We start from the raw sequence: 23,017 nt of genomic DNA, 5'->3' as shown, positions 1-23,017 counted from the left end.
AGGGCTACACTCAGAAAGACCTCAAGACTTCTGGAATATGCTGATCAAACAGTTTCACTTTTGTTTCTACTGCCTGTCTCTCCCTTCTCACATTTATCTCCAAGCTTCTTCTCCTTGTCCAAATCTATTCCGCCCCCAACAATCTTCTATTCATTGAACTTTTTGAAACTTTGCACTTTTAGAGAGAGGTAAGGGATTGATTCTGTATATACAAATTTGCAGAGGGACAATAGGGTTGAGGTCTGTTATTTCTCACCTTTATATATTATTTTTTTAATACCATTTTTGCTGTTAACTAGTATGTTATCTCTGGAGACACAAATCCACAGTTTGAGAACTGCAAAACTAAGCATCTCTGATGGTATCTTCTAGACTGAGCACGGAGTCCCATTGGGTAGACAGAAAGATTAACCTAAATAATCTATACAGAAGCCCCTGGAATCGCATATGATTGGGTCCCTAATCTATGAACTGTTGGAACTCCTTTACAAAACTTTTCTTAAACATTACATAAATATATTGTCTCATACTATAGAATTAGAATTTATAATCTCTATTCCATGATGAGAGATCTTAATGTATCTTAATTAAAAGTATCTTTAGATAAAATGCTTTTTGAGGAAAAAATCTGATCAAAAAATCTGATTTAAATAAAAATCTGTTTTTTGTTTTAATTTTTATTTTTAAATCATTGATTTTTATCCACCCTGTTAAGGCTTGTTCGGTAGAGATCGCCTCTAGGAGCTAAAGGGTAATCCTGTCTTTGTGGCCCATCCATTCCTTTGTTCTCTGGAGGTTTCTTATATGTTGGTACCTGGACTGGTACTCTCAGACTGGCCTTCAGAGCAGCCATCGGTTGTGTGTAACGTGACTATGGATCACCCCCTGTTGAATTTGAAAACCTATATCTACCCTCTTACTGCAGGAAGCTAACCTCATGGTTGTTCACCATCTATCTGCCTATGTTAGGTAGTGCACAGGTGGCAGAGAAAATAATCTGAATGCGTGACTGTGCGAGTGAGGGTGTCTCTAAGTCAAAATGGCATGCGTTCTTTGTCCCTTTCTTGCCTCTTTGCAGTCTTCATAATTATTGTCCTTTTACAAACACAAGTGTTAATGTTAGGAGTGGGTACAAGGTTTCGTGACTGACAGTATAGCTGCCTAGTAGTAAATTCTAACTGGGAGCCTTCCCACTTCTATGAATTTTCGACTTTGGGCCCTGGCTGTAGTTCTTACTTGTGAACGAAGTTATGAGGCCTGGAATTACCCAAGGTTGCTGCTGCTTTTTCATTCTCTTTAAAACATGCTGCAGTGAGCAAAGTATAGTAGATGGGGCAGCAGAAGACTGAGATGGAGTTGGGGTTTCCTGGTGTTTTATACGAGGGGAGAGTGTCTTTCTGGTACCACATTCCAGTCTCTGTGCTCCCACCTTGGAGAATGACCGGACCCCATTAGCAATCACCTGGCTTCTATTTCCAGTGTATATCTTTGTTTCCCAGCATGGGAAGCTTGCGGCTGCTGAACACTGGGGCTGTAAAAGCTGGGAGAAGCTTTGTTTTGTTGTAGCCCTACAGCGTGGGTGGCTTAAGTGTGACAGTGAAATTCCTGTCCTGTGCATGTGTGTGTAAAGGAGGTTGTGATGATGACACTGTTGATTTTCAAAGGAGAGTCAATGTGCAGCTTTTCCAGTACTACTTAGTGGTTATAGGATTGTATTGCTGTGGTGACTAATATATGTAGAGAAATTTTGGGGGTTACATTTCTTTGCTTGTTCACAGTTAGAAAAGATCCCTCATAATAATTATGGATGGGTAGCAAGGAGGGAAATATAGGGTAAACATGTCTTGACCTGCTTGACAAGCTGTCTTGACCTGAACTAAGTCAGTACACAGAAATGCTAGCCCTGGAAGCTGCACTTCCAGGAGTGATGGGAGTTGGCTGAAATAGCATTCTCGGGTACCTGCTTCTCATGATGCTGTCATAAGAGCGGCCAGTTTGGGCCAGACCAATGGTCCATCTAGCCCAGTATCCTGTCTGCCTGATGCTACAAAGGGAATGAACAAAACAGGGTACTTGTCAAGTGATCCATCCCCTGTTGTCCACTCCCAGCTTCTGACGGTCAGAGGCGACGAACACCCAGAGCACAGTTTTGCATTCCTGACCATCTTGGCTTATAGCCATTGATGGACCTATCCTCCATAAACTTATTAGTTCTTTTTTTTTAACACAGTCCTACTTTTGGCCTGGCAATGAGTTGCACAGGCTGACTGTGCGTTGTGTGAAAAAATACTTCCTTTTGATTGTTTTATACCTGCTGCCTCTTAATTTCATGGGGTGACCCCTGGTTCTTGTGTTGTGTGAAGGGGTAAATAACACTTTCTCCACACCATTCGTGATTTCATAGATCTCTATCATATCCGCCCTTAGTTGTCTCTTTTCCAAGCTAAAAAGTCCCAGTCTTTTTAATCTCTCCTCATATGGAAATTGTTCCATACTCCTAATCATTTTTGTTGCCCTTCTCTGCAACTTTCTAATTTACAGGTCCCAGTACCGATCCTTGGGGGACTGTCTACTATTTGCCTCTCTCCATTATGAAAACAGACCATTTATTCCTCCCCTTTGTTTCCTGTCTTTTAACCAGTTACTGATCCATGAGAGGGCCTTCCTTTTTATCCCATGACTGCTTACTTTGCTTAAGAGCTTTTGATAAGGGACCTGGTCAAAGGTTTTCTGAAAATCTAGGTACACTGTATCCTCTAGATCGCCCTTGTCAACATGTTTGTTGAACCCCTCAGAGACTTCTAATAGACTGGTGAGGCATGATTTCCCTTTACAAAAGCCATGCTGACTCTTCCCCAACAAATCGTTTTCTTCTGTGTGTCTGATAATTCTGTTCTTCACTATCGTTTCAACCAATTTGCCTGGTACTCAAGTCAGGCTTATCGGCCTGTAATTTCCAGGATTGCCTGTGGAGTCTTCTTTTAAAAATTGGTGTCACATTAGCTATCCTGCAGTCATCTGGTACAGAAATTAATTTAAGCAATAGGTTTTACATACCACAGTTAGTAGTTTGCAATTTCACTATTGAGTTCCTTCAGAACTCTTGGGTGAATATCATCATCTGGTCCTGATGATGTACATTAAACAGTAGGGCTGTCAAGCAACTAAAAAAAATTAATTGCAATTAACTGTGGTTTTAATTGCACAGTTAAACAATAATAGAATACCATTTATTCAAATTTTTTTGGTGTTTTCTATATTTTCAAATATAGGCTGGGGGTGTGGGGCTCAGGGCTGGGGCTTCATGCAGTTAAAGTGTTAAATTAATGCATTAATTTTGTTTTCAGTTAATCGCAGGCATTACCTGCAATTAATTGACAGCCCTATTAAACAGTAATATCAGTTTGTTCCAAAACCTCCTCTACTGACACCTCAATCCGGGACAATTCCTCAGATTTGTCACGGAGAAAGAATGGCTCAGGTGTGGGAATCTCCCTCGCATCCTCTGCAGTGAAGATGGATGCGAAGAATTTATTTAACTTCTCCTCAATGGCCTTGTCTTTCTTGAATTCTCCATTAGCATGTCGATCATCCAGTGGCCCCACTGATTGTTTGGCAGGCTTCCTGCTTCTGATGTACTTACAGCTTTTTGCTCTTTGTTTTGTGTCTTTTGCTAGTTGTGTTTTTGGTTTCCTTTTTGGCCTGCCTAATTATACTTAAACTCTGGTAAGCCAGGTGTAAATGCTCTTTTGTATTTTCCTCAGTAGGATTTGACTTCTAATTTTTAAAGGATGCCCTTTTGCCTCTAACAGTCTCTCTTCGTCTGTATAGCCATGGTGCTGGTTTTTTGGTCCTCTTTCTATTATTTTTAATTCAGGGTATACATTTAATTTGAGCCTCTATTATGGTGTTTTTAAAAAGTTTCCAGGCAGCTTGCAGGCATTTCACTCTTCTGACTGTTCCTTTCATTTTCAGTTTAACTAGTTTTCTCCTTTTTGTGTAGTTCCCCTTTCTGAAGGTAAATGCTCCTGCAGTGCGCTTTTTTGGGTGGTTTCCTCCCCCACATCAAGGCTATTAAGTTTAATTACATAGTGGTTGCTATTATCAAGTAGTTTAGCTATATTTGCCTCTTGGACCAAATCTTGTGCACCCCTTATGACTAAATCAAGAATTGCTTCTTCCCTTGTGGGTTCTAGGACTAGCTGCTCCAAGAAGCAGTCATTACGACAGGCCGTACAGCAGATCAATGAGAGAGCATGGGTCTGGGTGAATGGCTGTGTGATTGGGAATAGGGGGGACTCCTGTAAATTTCAGGCAGGGCTGTCACTTGGCTTCTCTACCTGTTTTCCCTGTCTATAAAATGGGGATTATACTTGCCGGTCAGGAAGTTTATGGTAACTAGTTGATCGCTCTGACAACACAGAGTGCTGTGTAAGTGACAAAGCCCAGATTCTACATCCCGTTACTCACCTGCATCCACGCTAACTCCAGGCTTAGAACAGAGGGCACAGCTGGAGCCATACAAAATGTCTGTGAACTCAGATGGCCCATCCCTTTGGGCACAAATTCCCTCACCACTGCAAGATGAAAAGGCTCAATTCCTTGCTTAAAAGAGCAAACATTAGAGCCTCCCCCGAAGAGTGTCCTGATGAAATGACCAATATTTTAAGAGGAAGAGAACAGGCATTTTAGCAGGGAAGTGCCACTAAAGGGGAAATGAAGTGGGCTTTTTGTCTTAATAGCAGAGAGAAGAGTGTGAATGGGAGCCAGAGTGTTTGATTAGGGCAGGGTTAATTTGGCTTGGGCCCATTATTGCTGCCATTCAGGAGTGTTGAGACCGCCTTGGATTGGGGCCATCTCTGGATGTGGGGACTGCAAGTCCTCTCTGAAATGTCAAGTGGCTGACGGGATCTACGCTCAGTCTTATCCCTTTGCTTTGATTTCGGTTTGTAACGTCTGATTAAAGTGTCCTCAGATGTGCTGCTCGCCCCCGTGGTCCAGGCTTGGGCTGCACTTGCTAACCCTTTGGCATGACTCAGTTTGCCACCCTCGACTCACTTCACCATGCTGCTGCAGGTTCCGGCACGGTAAGCGCTTATGCTACTGCAGTGCACAGAGCACAGCGAGCTTGTAACTTCACTTTCGGATTTCCTTCTGCCGCAAGGGCTGTCTCTGCCTCTGAGTGCAATAAACGCATTAGTTTCATACAAGGAGGAAATGTTTTCAAGCGAGTAAAAGATGCTGGCGCAAGAATATCTGCCATTGGTTTGGGAGCCAGTCTGTGCTGCCAAAGCTGGCCCAGCAGGATTTCCCAGCAATACCAGAGCTGGGCAGACAGAGTGTAAGGGCAGGGGTGACACGAGCTAGCAGCTGGTGAAAGATGTGTCTGCAAAGGGGGTTGCAAACACTTCTGAAGGTGACCTGACAGTGGTGCAGTGACCGTGGAAGTCCTGCCCTTTCCTCCGGTCTGTGTAGGATCCCCCTGCACAGGAACCCATATGCTCTCACTGTACAAAGGAGGGCAGGACTGGGGGGCGGGGAGAAGCATGTCCACTGTATGTTACGGAGGTCCCAGTCTGCTGCACAGTGAGTAAGGATGAAAGAGCCACCATTGTGTGGACCCTGTACTCCTTTTGCCTTGTGCTATAGACACTGGAGTCTCCTCCAACCATTTAGCTGATGTAGTGTCCACAGAGAGTGTTTACTCGGTGCCTGGAGAAGGATTGCTGTCTCCTAGTGAAGTCCTCCAGGCTCTGGCAGAGGTCCTTGAGCTACAGAGTGGATTTGTCCTTCACTGACTGTTCCAAAGATAGGCATGTGATGGGAGGACTAGGATGTAGTGTATGTAACTTAGCTTGTTTGGGGAGAATTCCTTCCTGTCTGCACTGGGGTTGGTTGACAGTGTTCTTACACAACACGCGTGATAGGTAGCGTTGTCTAGTGGTTAGAAGGAAGGAACTGGGAATGGGAGGCCCAGGTTCTAGTCCCAGCTTTGCCGCAGACTTGTGACTTTGCACTAGTCTCTTGCGGTAGGCCTGTCTTTTCAAAAGTGGCTGCTGGTTTTGGACGCCCAACTGAAGATGCCTAGGATCTGATTTTCAGAGGTGCTGAGCCCATAAACTCTTCGATTTCCGTTGGAATGAGGGGATATTTCTAAATATCAAGGATCAGCATGTCTCCAGTTGGACTCCTAAAATCAGTGGCCTTTTTTTTTTTTTTTGGCCGTAGCTCTTCTGTGCCTTAGTTTCTCCAAGTTTATGTTAGGATAGTGTCACTGAACTGAGTTCGTAAGGTAGTGTCACTTGGTCGTGTTGGAATAATAAGATACCCCGAGGTGATATCAAGGGACTCCCTCAGCTCAGGATCACTAAATATTATTGCTCTTGCATATCTTCTCGCATAATCATACTGAAGAGTTACTGGCTATCAATTGTGATGTCTTCAAAGCACTCCTCAGATTGATGGGTTGGATACAGTCAGTCCTATCTGAGAGAGATTGAAAGTACTGAGATCTGGAACATGCTAATCGCTTTGTAGTTAAGGCAGGGACTGAAAAGAGATGGTCTCCAGCTGACACTTCAGGGTAAGGCAGACAACGGCCCTGCTGGGAGATGGGGCTTAGCCCGTGGATAACTGTTAGCCTGGCCAAAGTGCGCCCCAAGAGAAGGGGTCACTCCTGCAGGAATCAGAAGGTCTCTTGAAATGTTGAGATGAAACTGAAAAGAACTAAACCTGCATCTCTGGAGTCCAGGGGGCTTCATTACATGACATGGGAAGGTTTTGTCCTAGCAAAAGGACTGATCATGTGTGGCACCTTGCAGACATTTCTGTGCCTCTACTACTCAACTTCCTCTCCCTCCCCACCCTCCGCTTCTGTGCCTGTCTCCTCTCCAGCCCCTCATTTGCCATCAGGCACCCCTAGCAAGTCCCCACAGAAGGGAACAAGTTTTGTTTTGCTCATGCTGGTGTAACTCCTGGGTCACTTCACTGAAATTAATGGGGGAACATGACTGTGAAACAGGAGAATCTGGCCCAGAGAGTCTACACACAGATTGCTGGACACATCCCCAGTGAGCCAATGCTCAGCTCATTAGTAGCTCTTCCTCACCCACCTGCTCCTTCACAGCACACTGTTCCTTTAGGCAACTTATTAAACAACTAGTTCCAGGTTCTGAGTCCCACTGTCAATTTTAGTGGCTTTGCAATCCTGTTTTCCCATTTTTCTTAATAGTCTCTCTTGCCTTTTGCTGTGTGTGACTCTCACAAATGGGGTAATTAGCCCTACAGTGGAAAGTGTGAGAGTGACTTAATCCTGTATGATGGTCATCCCTAGTGGCTCTGGTGTAGATTGAGGTTCTGTTATACTAGGTGCTGTACACAACTGCAGACCCGGCCCTGGAGTGCTTACGGTCTAAAGAGACAAGACTGCCAAAAGGTCCGATTATTGTCTCTGGGTCACAGCTGGAGAACTGAGACATGGATATTAAGGGAATTGAGGTCAAGTCTCCAGAGTCTCATTCTGGTGCCTTAACCACAAACCCATCAAATGTACAAAACAGAAAATATTGGTAATTGCTCCAGGATGGAATCCCAGATGTTACTTGTAAAAACCAGGAACGTTGTTCGGAGGCATGTTTATAAATGACAGCGTCACTTTAAAATAGAGACTACAGTACAGGGGCCCCTTCTTGCTTTCTCCCATATTTCTTGTCCACCCAAGCTATCTTCCTGATGGATTGTTCTTAATTTGCATTTTAGTCATTCATCTTCTCAGCACCTACAGGAATTTCTATGTAAACCAAACTCCTTTTTCTTATGACTTGCCCTGTTGCCTCATTTCATCTGTGGGAGAGGTGAGGAGTTTGTGCTTGTTAAGATCTGACATGCAATCCTACAGTTTATTGGTACTGTATTAAGCAGTGCATTGTACATAGTACTGTTCTGAATCCTGTAAAACCAGAGCCTTCTAAACTGAGAAACGACCACATCTGCTGTGTGTATTTGTTTAAACCGTTGAGAACTGATGATGTCTTTGTGCATAAAAATAAATCCACATGGGGTGTCTATACAATCTGAGATTCGGAGAAGGTTGTAGAACTGTTAGAAACCTGCTTTGGTATATTAACATGTTATTGATGTACCGCGTGTTGGGTTCAAAGATCTGCTGGCCTCTGTGTTTTTTGCATCTTGCAGCCTCTGTTGAAACTTTTATCCTTCTAAAAAAACCAGGAGTACTTGTGGCACCTTAGAGATTAACAAATTTATTTGAGCATAAGCTTTCGTGGGCTAAAACCCATTTCATCGGATGCATGCAATGGAAAATACATTAGGAAGATACACACACAACATGAAACAATGGGTGTTATCATACACACTATAACGAGAGTGATCGGTTAAGGTGAGCTATTAACAGCCGGAGAGTTCCTGGTAGTTCGGGAGTGTGTGTTTTCTCTCCTGCTGGTAATAGCTCACCTTAACTGATCACTCTCGTTATAGTGTGTATGATAACATCCATTGTTTCATGTTTTCTCTGTGCGCGCGTGCACACACACACACACTCTTCCTACTGTATTTTCCACTACATGTATCTGATGAAGTGGGTTTTAGACCACGAAAGCTTATGCTCCAATAAATGTGTCACAAGGTGTCTAAGGTGCCACAAGTACTCCTGTTCTTTTTGCGGATACAGACTAACATGGCTGCTACTCTGAAACCTTTTATTCTTCTAATAATTTGATTGCCTTAAACCCTCCTGTACAGAGATAGGGATGCAAACAAAGAATTCTACGCTGGTTCTGTTTTAGGACTATGTTAGTACAGAGCAATCAGAATAGTAGTGTGCTTTCAAAACAATTGAAGGTGAAAATGTTGGCAAGTTACTAGTGGTTCTGGGTTGTCTAGTCATGATTCAGCGTGTTGGTGAGTGGGGGCTTCAAGCTTTCGATGTCCAACGTGAGCCACCTTAAAGGGCCTGACGTTCAGGAGGCCAGACCTCTCTGAAAGCCCAGCCTCCTTCAGGTGGCTCAGTGTGGGCCCATGAGATCACTAGTCACTTTTGAAAGCCTTGGCCAAAGGGCCTTCCGCCTTCGGTATGGTTCTTGGAATGTCTCAGTAGGGGAATGAATAGAGGAGACAGCCCCTCCCCATTGTGTTGGGTGGGAGGAGGGGAGAAAGAGGGCATTCTGGGGGGTTAATATTAATGTTTTGATTCAAGTGTGTCCTTCCACCCTGCCCCGCCTCTCCTCTGTACAGGGTAAGGCTAGCATGTGGTGTCTTACTGCAGCCCCACCCTGCTAATATGGGAACAAGGCGGGGTCTGGCATGCAGCTGTCTGATGTAGTCCTGCAGGTTGGGCTAGTTCCTACATTACACGGTTCTAATGCTTATCCAAGTGGGGGAAGGAGAAATGCTGATAAGGGAAACTGCCTTTTCCAGTCCTGGTTTCTATGGAAACAGGACATCAGAAGAGCAGAAATGCAGTAAGTGCTTTAAAATAATTGCCAGTTCTCAGAGCACATGGCCTGTTCTCAGCTTGCTCATCCACCTCTGTTGAGATGGCAACTGGAAGTGGTCAGCCCCCAAAACAAGATGCTGCAGAAGAAGAGCACTAGTATATCCAGGCAGCCTGTGTTTTAACCACTGCGTTCTCTAAATCAGGGGTTCTTAACCTTTTTCTTTGAGCACCCCCCCCACCCCAGCATGCTATAAACACTCCACTGCCCAGCTGTGCCACAATTTGTTTTTCTGCATGTAAAAGCCAGGGTCAGTGTTAGAAGGTAGCAAGGAGGTCAATTGCCCGAGGTCCCATGCCACAGGGGACAGCACAATGCAAAGTTGCTCAGGCTACAGCTTCAGCTCCTGGTGGTGGGGCTCAGGGCCCCAGGCTGCAGTCTCATGCAGGGGGCTTTGGCTTTCTGCCCTGGGCCCTAGCGAGTCTGATGCCAATCATGCTTGGCGGACCTCCTGAAACCTGCAGGGCCCCGGACCCCTGGTTGAGAACCACTGATCTAGATCTCCTCTGAACTGGATTAGACAACATGGCCGCTAATAACCTGGGGTCAATCCAGGCTACCTTTCCCAATATTGCTTGCGCTAGTGAAACGGTGGGAAATGCGAAGAAAATGGACGGTGCAGATGCAGCTTCTGTGATAGACCTTCTGTCTTGGTGTTTGAGTGTTAACATTACTGGTTCCTCAAGAAATATCTACACACTTTTGGGTACCAGAGGCTCAGCTCTGGTAGTTCGGGTGTTGGAGAATGTGTCTCAATTTCATCTCTATTCCCCTGAACTTGGTGGAGTTACGTTGAGGATGGATTTGGCCCCATGGACTTAGATTTTCTCACCCGAAAGACTGGGGTATCTACACTGTGCATTGAGAGCATCTCTGTGAGAGAATGTTATTGCCCAGCTGTCCTTGCTGAAGCAGTAATGTTTTCTCTTCCTCTGGCTTTTTTATTTAGGAAATCAGTCTCATCTTCCAGAGCTTAGTGCTGAGGTCAGGGCGAACAGTGTTCCTGGCCAGTAACTTGACCCATAGTGCACTGAAGCTGCAAAGCAAGTGTGTTCACATGCAAATTCTATGGTGTCCTCCTGCAGCGTTACTCTTGTGCCTGAATGTTGCTAGGTCACTTATGGTCGCTTTGCAAGGAAGATGCTCCTGGCTCTGCTGTTGGGGAAGAAGATGCTGATTGAGAGTCTCCCAGGAGCTGATGTTCAGCTGATCAAACTTTCTTTAGTTAATTAAAGCAACAGGTGTCATGGTTTCAATAGAACTCCAACACGTACTGATGTATGCAGGGCTGGAAAGCCAGATCCAGTGCATTCCCTCTTCAGATTGTCTTGGGCTGTTTTAGACGGCTTCTGGAAGGAGTTTCCCTTTGCAGCCATATGTCCATGTTGACAGGTTGCTCTCTCTGGGCTACAGACCCTGAAAAATCTTGTATGGTCTCAGCCATATGCTGACTATTTGGTTTGACTCCTAACTTCCACTTTCTTCTGTCTCCAGTGCGTCAGAGAAGTCCGACATCAGTGTTGCAGTGAGACTTCTTTAGCTCTCATAGGGTGGGAATTCCGTACTTCTCTTTTTACACTTATTGAGGGCTTGGTGGGTTTTGACTGGCATAAATTATAGTCTTCTGGCTTCATGTGATCTTGGTTTTACTCAACAGTTGCTCGTTGGTTTCCTTAGAAACTAACACCACAGTATCTTCAACAGTCTGAGCATCCTGATTGGAGCAGAAAGTATGGGCCAGGAGAACTGTCAGGACAGGGAGAGGAGCTCCTGCCAGGAGTGTCTCTCTCTTCCTACAGTCTTCTCTGTTGCTCTTTTGTTTTAAACTCTAAATTAAAATTTGTCTGCACAGTTGAGGGTGGGAAACAAAAATCTTCTGATCACTTGGCCCAGGGCAGCTTTAGATTTCAAATTTGATGTCTGTCGCAAAAATGCAGCTGTCCAATTTGCACGCTGTGTCCCAGTCCCTTGGGCAAATTGAAATGAAATATTATAGCTTCTGCAACTAAGGTCCTTTCTCTGCACTCTTCTTGTTCTACTCTGAACTACTGGGCCAAGATTTCTCAGTTTTTATCCTCTTGGTTTAGCATGTCCAAACCTCATTTAATCTGATGTGTTGAGCTTTGTCTTCACTTTAAAATGCCCCTACAAATCAGACGCTGAGGCTGTGCAACTGACTTCAAGTTCAGTTCTAGATGGGTGATGTCCATTAAGTTTGCAGTCTAGATCTGATCATGCAGAGTAGCCTGCCCGGTGCTGCTGCTGGGTGCTCCCTGAGACCATGTTCCCAATTCCTTTTACGCTGGTAGCGAATAACTTGTTGGAACTAGAGTGTTTCTACTCTTGGGCCACTCACTTCATCAGATCCTGGAGCATTCTTCATCGCCCTCGTATGTGGGTGGGGTTTCTGCCACAGCAGTGTTGCAAGTTAGAGTGGTATTTCCACCAGGCAGGTGGCTGGTGAACGTATAAGACTTGTGCGCTGTTATTTGCTTCCCATTTAATGGTGTCTAAATGTCAGTTTAGAGGCAGCCACTTTAGGTGAGGGCGCAGCCTCTCCTGTTCTGTCCCAGAGAAAGCACTGCTGATTCTCAGTTTGTACGTTGCCAGAATCGGCCAATTCTTCATTGCTGGGCCACCGTGTGGAGTCAAGGCACCAAAACCAAGGCACCGTGCTTGCTGTAGTTTAGTAAATGTGACATCCACATCTTCAATGTCAGGAAACCCAACACTTCTGTTTGCCTAGAGGGTGCTCAACCTTGTGCCTGGTTCTGGGTAACAGGATCCTTCCCAGACGGGTACAGCACTTCATCTGATTATGTGTTGCGGGTCAGTCATGCATGTTAGAGGCCGGTTTGTGCATGGGAAGCTGACACTGAGTGGGATGTACGCAGATGCGTATCTATACGTGTGATTTCTATGGATCTGTATTGACCTGACTCTCTGCCAGATCTTGGGATAATCCCTATAATGCAATTATTCCAGCAACAAATACTGTAGTGATAGGACCTGCCTTGTAGCATGCGCTGTCTTGCAGTATAGATCAGACAAGGTGATTCATTAACCTGAAATCTCTCATTGATTTGTTTGTTTCTCTTTGATGCCTTGAGCTCTCCATGGAGATTTGAGGCTAGGCATGGTGGTATGATGGTTTCATCTCTGGAAACCCATCTCTTTTTGATGAGGAAATTCTGTCTTGTGAGATGAGGAAAGTAATTGTTATTTGTGTCAGTCTGCGGCAGCCGAGCAGTCTTACTGGAATCAATCAAAGGAAACGACTTTGTGCAGTGCGCACGCAGCCTGCGGAGTACCAGCTGCAGGAGGGCAGGGGCACAACCGCTGTGGCAGGATTTTAAAAAGAGTCCCTGTGACATACCTAGGGTACAGTCTAGACTAGTGAGGAGCCAGGTCATCCCTGCCTTCTAACCTGGGGGCTCTTTATGCTGCTTTGTTGTTGTTGCCTCCATTCCTGGACTGCTTGCAATCCACCACTAGTGTGTAAGTCACTCCCAGCTATGTCCGTGTGCACTTGCAACCTGTCAATCACACCCAGACTTTTACCAACTTGGATTATACTGCAGCGTGACCCCAGCACACACCCAGCCCCCAGATAGTTCCCCAGAATTGTATGTTTTCTACTGCCCAGCCATCTCCTGGGCAATACAAGCTCATATAAGTCCATCATTTTATTAATAGAAATGGTATGCACAAATCCAGTTCTCCCAAGTAGTGTCCCAAATACTTCAGTTCAAATACACTGGTCTAGATAAAACAATAAAATGAGTTTATTAACTACAACGAGAGATTTTGAGTGAGTACAAGTAATGAAGTACAAGAAAAATAAAGATAACGCAGCTAGTGCTTCACTTAACAAACTGTTAGATTCTAAGCAAAGATTCTCTTGCCACGTGTTCTCAACAGTATTACTAGCCCAACTTTGTAGGCCAGGACCCCTTCTTCTGTGTAATGGCTGCTTCGTTTGTTCCTTCTGGTGCAGTGAATCGATGGGAGAGCGAGAAGGAGTGTTTTGGGGTGTTTCCCCTTTCTTTTTATAGTCCTTTCCCGCCTTTGGGCAGCATCTCTAGCCGGGGGTCAGGAGACAGAAGATCTGTGTGAACGAGAACCCCAGGATGTTTCTTTGCTAAAATGTAGATTTGTCGTCCACGTCCCCTTTTCCTGCTAAAGAAAGGTCACTTAGCAGGTGATGGTCCAGGGACCTTATGTACCTCTGGCTGAGGTGCAGCAGCTTTCCCTTTGACGTGGAAGAACTGGCTTGGCCACTCCCCAGGTTTGGAATATGTTAGTAACTCCAGACTGAGGAATCTTAGAACTCAACATGCAGTGTTGCTACACGTGTTTTTACCAGGACAATAATGTTCAGAAAATTATGAGTTTTCAAGTGATACCTACCAAGGCATACTTTGTACAAAGATCATTACAGTGGTATGTGAGGGGTGAATACAGGGGTACAGTCTGTCTCAACTTTAAGTCTTTAAAACTTATTACCACCGGTTGGGCTTGCTAAGAGAAGGGTGATTAAATCTTGTGTTTCTAAGCATGAAATGATGGTCAGAAAGGACGCATCCCCCTGTGTTCTCCCCCAGTATCCATGAATTGCATTTCATGCTTAGCTGCGGGTGTTACAGTAGCTTCTTGTCTTCTTCTGAAGCATCAGGTACTGTCTGCTGCTGTGGAAGGAACATCGGGGGCCTGTGGCAAATCGAGCATTCCTATTCAGCAGCCCAACCCTCTGGAGCCATGATGTACGAGTGACCTGGGCATCTGAGAGCCATGACTGTAGCTACATTGAACCTCCCTCCTGGCTTCAGGGGAATTACAGGGGTGGATGGGAAGGAAGCAGCTGCCCTTGTTCCATCCCAGAACATTGAGGCAGATGTGTCTCCCAGATCTTACCCATGATTTGCTTCCACTTGCTTCCTTCACTACTCCCATCCCCTCTAAGGGAGCCAGGGACAAAGGCAGCCTTGTTCGTAAGCCGGTGGCAAGGGCTATGCCAGCTGCTGACCTAGCGTTAGGCTGAATAGCCAGACATCAAAGCTCCTGGGACTCCTACTGTTTGTAGCATACTTAAGCCATGTTTGCGCAAGAGGCCTTAACATTTTTTTGGGTAAACACCAATCAAGTCCTTAGCGTGCAGTGTGCCAGCACCTGGTGCTTGGGCCCTGGGAGTGGGAGATGGAAAAATCCATTGTTTGCCCTGAAGCTTTTAGAAAACTCTGATGTTTCAGCTCCAAGTACAAAAAGTGTAGAAAAACCTGCCTGTACGGGGAAATTTTTCCTACCCCAGAGGAGCAATATCAATCGGCAATACAAGAGGGTAAAATCACAGCTCATCTCTCTCTGGGGTGGAGATTTTCTTTTCCCATGAGGAAGTTTCTTAGTGCAGTGGCCAAAATAATGGGGAAGTGATTGGAATGAAAAGTAGAGAGAGAGAATCTTGCAAGAAGAGTTGAAGGTCAGAGGTGCAATCCAAATACTGATCTTTCTCCCACACACCTCCCTTCAGGTCTCTACATAGCTCCCCACCATTGTTCTTGTCCTCACCTGTAATAGTGAAATAAGATGACATATTGTTAATGCAGTGCTGAGGTTGCAAAACCAAATACTCGGAAGCCTGGAAATTCCAGAAGTTAAAGGGACCCCAACTTGGGATCGGATCAGTTTCAACATAGTGGGTAAAAAGTCACTTCATGTCTTCCAATTTTCGGAGGTTGTGCCAAGCTCTTGTTCCCATGCCATAAAAAATACCTTCGACGTGTGAAAGACTCCTAGGAACAGGGGACGTGGTTAAAACTGGCTAGAGACACATTGCTGAATACACAACATAAAGACTTCCCCCTCCTCTTCCCCCCCCCCCCCCCATTTATTTCAGTTCTCGGAATCATAAGGTTTGCCTGAAACAATGGTGGTTAAAACACATGAACAGAAGTACAGCTTTTAAGATGATGCTGTCTCTCTAAGGCTTTTGTTGCATTTTTAATTCTCTCTCACAGGGTCACTCGCCTGGTATATTTCGCTGCCTTACCAAAGGTAATCTTTCCTCTAATGTTGTTTGTTTTTTCAATGCTTAGCCTGTAAGGATATGCTCAGCATTCCTAGGATTTGCAGTGTGGTATAGGGTGTATTCAGCACAGTGTATAATGATACACAATTATACCTTGTTTTGGAGTTATAGGGCCAGACTTTTAAATGGTGACCTCCCTTTTTGTGCATTCAATTACGATATTAAGTGTAATTTAGGCCACTCGGATGTCTAAGTCTCTAATAGCACCTGCTAATTGCGTGCTGAGATGTCTTATGATCTAAAGTGTGCTCTGGTTTGACTTCCCTTTGGACTCTTTCTTTATGGTTATTTGTTGTTGTTAACAGCAATGGCCAGGATTCTTTTCTGTAGCTCTTCTGACTTCAGCGAGAGCAGGAGTTGCTTAATGCTACAAACAGGCCACTAGAGTTTACAACAGATGCCTTTGTTAGTTTTATAATTCCCAGTATCTCTTCTCTAATGATTAGCTTATGCAAATTGTGTCCCATGGGGGAGGTCCAGTTCAGGCTAATCTAAAAATCAGGGTCATCAAAACTTAACATTAGAGCCCTGTGCAGATACACATTGTATCTGCATCTGCTCTGCAATCCGCAAACATGGTCTGTGGGTATAAAGCAGATACCTGCAGATTTGCAGGGCTCGAGATATAAAATGTGTAGCTGCACCCATCCGCGATCTACAAACATGGACAGCCATGAGGTTGTCCACAGATTTGCAGGGCTCTACTTAACATTATGCTACACTTGTTTGTGGAGCGCGGCAGAGTGAACACTGCATGTTTTTCCCACTGTTCTAGTCTTTGTAAATAAAACAGAGTAGGGAAGGAAAAGGATTTCCCTACTTTTTTCTGGTTGTTTACTCTCGGCCTTGGACAGTTCTCTGTCAGGTCAGGTTTTTCCTTTCTAATCAGTTTTCTCTGTTTAGGTGAAGTTACTAGGGCTCCATGAGGCTCTGCCCACTTGGATCCGACTGTGGGGTCAGGGTTGTATATTGTGCCTGTGTGAGCCTGATTCTGCTCTGACTAAAGACACCAACAAATGCACTGCCATTGTCTCCATTAGCAAGTGAGCTGGCTCTGTAGGTGGCCAACAGCTTAGCACAACTTTTTGCTGTACATATGTACACTCAGTGCTGCATTTTCAAACATTCATGACTGTTCAGAACCATTCTCCCCACCACACATGTGCATGCACAGAACATGCCTTCATGCCCCCTGTCATAAATATAAAGAGAAGGGTAAACACCTTTAAATCCCTCCTGGCCAGAGGAAAAATCCTTTCACCTGTAAAGGGTTAAGAAGCTAAAGGTAACCTCGCTGGCACCTGACCAAAATGATCAATGAGGAGACAAGATACTTTCAGAGTTGGAGGGTGGGGACGACAAAGGGTTCTCTCGGTCTGTGTGATGCTTTTGCCGGGACCGGAGCAGGAATGCAGGTCAGAACTCCTGTAAAGAGTTAGTAAGCAATCTAGTTAGATATGCATTAGCTTCTGTTTTGTTTAAATGGCTGATAAAATAGGCTGTGCTGAATGGAATGTATATTCCTGTTTTTGTGTCTTTTTGTAACTTAAGGTTTTGCCTAGAGGGATTCTCTATGTTTTGAATCTGATTACCCTGTAAGGTATTTACCATCCTGATTTTACAAAGGTGATTCTTTTACTTTTTCTTTTCTTTTGAGAACCTGATTGCTTTTTCATTGTTCTTAAGATCCAAGGGTTTGGGTCTGTGTTCACCTGTAGAAATTGGTGAGGATTCTTGTCAAGCCTTTCCCAGGAAAGGGGGTCTAGGGCTTGGGGGGATATTCTGGGCGGGAGACGTTTCCAAGTGGGCACTTCCCCTGTTCTTTGTGTAACACTTTGGTGGTGGCAGCGTCTTAACCTAAGCTGGTAAGAATAAGCTTAGGGGGTCTTTCATGCAGGTCCCCACATCTGTACCCTAGAGTTCAGAGTGGGGAAGGAACCTTGACACCCCCCCCTTCCCAAACTTTGCCAAGCATATGCTGCTCATTAAGACCTATTGAGACACCAGAGCCCTGATCTTGCACAGGTAGAATCCAGTTGACTTCACTGGGGCTCTGTGTGGGTGCAATGACTGGAACAATTTCAGCTGTTTTGAACTAAGCCCTAAGGTGGGGGAAAGAGAGCTGCTTTTTACAGTGGGAGGAAGGAGTGTGTGAGCTCGTCGTCCTGTTATTCCGCAGCCAAACGAGTTTTTCTCAAATTTTGCCTCAGGTGAACTTGTATGAGACCAAGCCTGGAAAATGTCAGCCCAAAAGCTGACTGCTTTGGAAAGCTGCTTGTACATGTGGAAACAGAAGGTTAGAATAAAAATTGTTACCTATTGTGTGGCAGTTGCTGCTGGTGAGACCACTGTAATATATAACTTACCGAGAGCTGTAAACGTTCAAAGCACTGCACAAATACTGACCTTTAAAGCACCCAGCTCTGTAGCTGGCCTCATTTCTTCTTATGCCCCATCCCTCTCCTTATTGAATGCTCCTGCCTTTCCTACGTTGTTACTGATAATTCTACCTTAGCCTGCATTCAGGCTTCTCCTAACCGTCTTTTGCCCTCTTCAGACATATCTCCTCTACACATGGAACAGATCCGCCCCTCGGGTCCAAGTTTTCCAAGCCTTCTGCTCTGGGAGGTCTAGTGGGGCTAACCTCAGAATGTGTCTCTTGTCTGCTCCTGGTGGTGGTAATGCTGTCTCTGGTATGGCGGCTGGAGACTGTAAGCTCTTTGAGGCAAGGACCTAGTAATTTATCAACCTATCTGATGTAGCTTTGCCCCTGGAAAGGGCTTTGCACGCTTATGAGTGGGAGTTTTCAAAGTCGCCTAAGTGACTTGGGCACCCAAGATCCTGCAGTGAAAGTCCAATGGGACTTGTGTGCATAATTCACTTAAACAGATTTGAAAATCCAGGCTGTAAAAATAAGACTTCCCCATTCCCTGAAGAGTTGGATCCATTGCTAAAAGAAACCAGGCTAGACCCAAAGCCGTTCCCATGTGCTGGCTGTTCAGGGAGCTGTGTGATGTGAAATGAGCTGGTGGCCCCAGGTGAGTTCCTGGTAGATAAGTCGTTTTTGCCTGAGAAGCCCACCATAACTGAGCACCTTACTGGGAATCTCACTTGTGGCCAAAAATCAAATGGGCTATAAAGCATGAGCTCCTCCCTCCCTCTTTCCAAGAGGTAGTTCCTTTGGGCCAGCTTTGAAGCACAATGGCAGGGTAGAGTGGGGGAAGTTTGCCCTGCTGCTACTTGTGCTGTACAGATCCTACAACAGATAGGAGAAGGGGCAAGATGGGGTCATCCTAAGAACTAGGTATGGGCAGATCAAACAGAATCAGCAAAAGAAACCCATGTGTGGGCTCTTCCAAATGGCCATCTCCATGATAGATGATCCTGGGTTTCTTTTGTACATTTCACTCACTGCTGACTGCTCTTTTCTTCTAGAGTCCAGGAAAGAGGTGACTCTCCCCTTCCGATTGAAGAATGGTCGTGTTAAGGCAGTTTGGGTTGCTTCTCTGGAAGAACTACATTTTGCAGGTACTTTCACGCTGGGCTTTCTGTGCGGAGGAGAATAGATGATTGTGAAGATGAGGCTAAGCGAATCATGGCTTTAGCCATCTAATGTACGAAGCTTCAAATGAAGTCACTTCTCAAGACCCTCCTGATATGTCTTCAAGCTCCAATGAACCTTAGTCGTTAGGGCAGGACATCATCGAGAGGAGAACTTCTCTGGATTTGTTTGAGTGTATGCGTGAGGGAGGCGGGGTGGTTTGGTTTTTTGTCATGCCCCTTCCCCCCATCCCCCATTTACCAATCCTTGTCAGTTAAATCAGGGCTGCCTGTTGATTTTTTTGGTTCTTTGCAATCTGCTCCAAATACAGTCTGGGGTACACAATCTAGCTGTCAGCTGGTCATTGAATTTATTAGCTCTGCAAGGCTAAGCCGCGAGACCAGGGCAGCTGGATGCTGCTTGTTTCTTTCAGCCTTTCAGACACTTCGAATTTGACATTCGTTAGTTTCCAGCCGCTGAAATACTAATCAGGGAGCACTATTTTAAATGCCCGATCTCTCAGTTGCTTTTATTTTTGGGGAGGGGAGGGACTCCATCCATCTGGCATGCAGCCCACACCCACCCAGCTGGCATGTTGCCCAGGGCATCTGATCCGTGTTCCATCCTGCTTTGCTCCCGAACTCTGTGTGTGCTCCAGGCAGAGCAGAGCACTGACTGGAAGCTGCTGACCAAGCTCACCAGGGGCGTGTATTTTTTTTTTTTTTGTGCATGGCCCATACTCCCAATCCCTGTTCTCCACCTACTACCCTCTCATTGCAACTCTCTCCCACAACCCTGCTGTGTGTGGGCATTGGGGAAGCAGCACTAGGTGGAGAGCACTGGGATTGGTTAGGTGACAGGGTTTCATTCAATGATTGAAAGGGGCACTGGCTGGGGGAAGCGGCTAACCCAATGATCCTGTAGAAAGATTCATCTCACTAAAAGTCTCTTTGTTGTTACGTTCTGTCTGAAGAGGTGATACAGAAGCTCCGATAGAGCTGGTCCATGGGAAGGCAGTAGAGGGGGAGCATGAGTCTGTCCATGTCTAGACATGTTGGTAACTCTAAGAATGGTTCTTGGCACTGTAACCCTTGGAGCTCATGTTGGGAGAAGAGTGAATGCGAGGCCCAGCCCCACCTCGCCACTATCCAGATAGACCCTGCAGTGGCTGTTGAAAGAGGGAGAGGACCTCTGGCTTTCCACCCATCTGGCCTTGGCTGCTGCCTGCCTCTTGAGTACGAACGGCTCGGTGCCGATTCAGCTCTGCCCCTCGCTGACAAAGCTGCCTGCCTCTTAGGATTGAGGTGAGGCACTGGACCAGCGGGAGGGGAAGGCAGGTTGGGTTAGATCTGGCTCCATTCAAGAGGCCTGATTCAGCAGCACAGAGCCTGTCTCTTCCTTGATGGAGCACCCTGTCAGCCCAGCTATGTTTCTACAAACTGGGCAGCAATGAGAAGCGTAAGCTCCTTCAGGCTGACTGATGAGCGAAGGGTTAATGGGCCATCCATCAGACATCAGTTCAAACGTCGCTTAGCTCCTTTGGCCTCTTGCTGATTTGGGGCCACATAGAATCATAGAATATCAGGGTTGGAAGGGACCTCAGGAGGTCATCTAGTCCAACCCCCTACTCAAAGCAGGACCAATCCCCAACTAAATCATCCCAGCCAGGGCTTTGTCAAGCCTGACCTTAAAAACTTCTAAGGAAGGAGATTCCACCACCTCCCTAGGTAACGCATTCCAGTGTTTCACCAGCCTCCTAGTGAAAAGTTTTTCCTAATATCCAATCTAAACCTCCCCCACTGCAACTTGAGATAGTTACTCCTCGTTCTGTCATCTGCTACCACTGAGAAGAGTCTAGATCCATCCTCTTTGGAACCCCCTTTCAGGTAGTTGAAAGCAGCTATCAAATCCCCCCCTCATTCTTCTCTTCTGAAGACTAAACAATCCCAGTTCCCTCAGCCTCCTCATAAGTCATGTGTTCCAGTCCCTTAATCATTTTTGTTGCCCTCCGTTGAACGTTTTGCAATTTTTCCACATCCTTCTTGTAGTGTGGGGCCCAAAACTGGACACAGTACTCCAGATGAGGCCTCACCAATGTCGAATAGAGGGGAACGATCACGTCCCTCGATCTGCTGGCAATGCCCCTACTTATACATCCCAAAATGCCATTGGCCTTCTTAGCAACAAGGGCACTCTGTTAACTCATATCCAGCTTCTCGTCCACTGTAACCCCTAGGTCCTTTTCTGTAGAACTGCTGCCTAGCCATTCGGTCCCTAGTCTGTAGCAGTGCAAGGGATTCTTCATCCTAAGTGCAGGACTCTGCACTTGTCCTTGTTGAACCTCATCAGATTTCTTTTGACCCAATCCTCTAATTTGTCTAGGTCCCTCTGTATCCTGTCCCTACCCTCCAGCATATCTACCTCTCCTCCCAGTTTAGTGTCATCTGCAAACTTGCTGAGGGTGCAATCCACACCATCCTCCAGATCTTTAATGAGGATATTGAACAAAACTGGCCTGAGGACCCTTGGGGTACTCCACTTGATACCGGCTGCCAACTAGACATGGAACCATTGATCACTACCCGTTGAGCCTGACAATCTAGCCAGCTTTCTATCCACCTTATAGTCCATTCATCCAGCCCACACTTCTTTAACTTACTGGCAAGAATACTGTGGGAGACCGTGTCAAAAGCTTTGCTAAAGTCAAGGAACAACACGTCCACTGCTTTCCCCTCATCCACAGAGCCAGTTGTCTCGTCATAGAAGGCAATTAGTCAGGCATCACTTGGCCTTGGTGAATCCATGCTGACTGTTTCTGATCACTTTCCTCTCCTCTAAGTGCTTCAGAATTGATTCCTTGAGGACCTGCTCCATGATTTTTCCAGGGACTGAGGTGAGGCTGACTGGCCTGTAGTTCCCAGGATTCTCCTCTTTCCCTTGTTTAAAGATGGGCACTACATTAGCCTTTTTCCAGTCGTCTGGGACTTCCCCCGATCGCCATGAGTTTTGAAAGATAATGGCCAATGGCTCTGCAATCACATCCACCAACTCCTTTAGCACTCTTGGATGCAGTGCATCCGGCCCCATGGACTTGCGCTCGTCCAGCTTTTCTAAATAGTCCCGAACCACTTAATAAATACTGCCTACCCCGGCCCTGAACCTTTCCTAAATAGGAAAGGAACCACCTTTCCTATTCTCCTGTGACTCACCACCCAGATATGCAGAGGCACAGAGCCTGCCCCCGCAGTGGGGGTGGAATCTGTAGCTTGTTTTTACAATTTAAAAACCATGAAACAGTTGCAGATCAGCACTACATGTTTGAAGTAATCACAAACTCACTGGTCTGTGATGAGGAGTCCTCGGCACTATGGCAGTGGTCACCAACTGGTCGATCGCAATCAACTGGTCAATCCTAGAGGGTTTCCCAGATGATCGCGATCTCCGGCGGCACAGTGTGGCTACTGCTAAGACAGATTCCCTGCCTACCCCGGCCCCGTGCCATTCCTGGAAGCAGCCAGTGCAGCCCCAAGGGTGGGGAGCAGGGGTCTCTCTCTGCATGTGGCTCCTCTCTGCAAGCACCGTCCCTGCAGCTCCCATTGGCCGGGAGAGCTGCGGAGGCAGTGCTTACAGAGGAGCAGCGTGCAGAGCCACATGGCCCCCTGCCACAGGGGCGCATTGGCCCCTTCCGGGAGCCACCGGAGGTAAGTGCTGCATGGTGGGAGGCAGCACTCCAACCCCCATCCCTGAGCCCCATCCTGGAGCCGTCACCCTGAGCCCCCTCCTGCATCCCAAGCCCCACCCTGAGCCCCCTCCCAGAGTCAGCACTCCAAACCCCTTCCTGCACCCTAGCCCTGACCCCCTTCCCAGAGCCACACTCTG

General features: G+C 46.1%; 1 protein-coding gene across 1 annotated transcript in view; it reads left to right on the top strand.

Annotated features, from left to right (window-relative positions):
* The window catches only part of ABCA3 (ATP binding cassette subfamily A member 3), an 85,936-nt gene that overhangs the window by 1,929 nt on the left and 60,990 nt on the right, over nucleotides 1-23,017 (top strand). Inside the window, exon 2 of the mRNA XM_048865921.2 lies at nucleotides 19,033-19,125. Coding sequence (XP_048721878.1) covers nucleotides 19,072-19,125 — 54 coding nt within the window. The 5' untranslated portion in view covers nucleotides 19,033-19,071. The remainder of the gene's footprint in view (nucleotides 1-19,032; nucleotides 19,126-23,017) is intronic.

The sequence above is a fragment of the Caretta caretta genome, chromosome 10 (genome assembly GCF_965140235.1).
Source record: "Caretta caretta isolate rCarCar2 chromosome 10, rCarCar1.hap1, whole genome shotgun sequence".
In the NCBI taxonomy this organism is placed as follows: domain Eukaryota; kingdom Metazoa; phylum Chordata; order Testudines; family Cheloniidae; genus Caretta; species Caretta caretta.
Note: the sequence above shows the minus strand (reverse complement) of the source record. Positions and strands in the feature narration are given on the sequence as shown.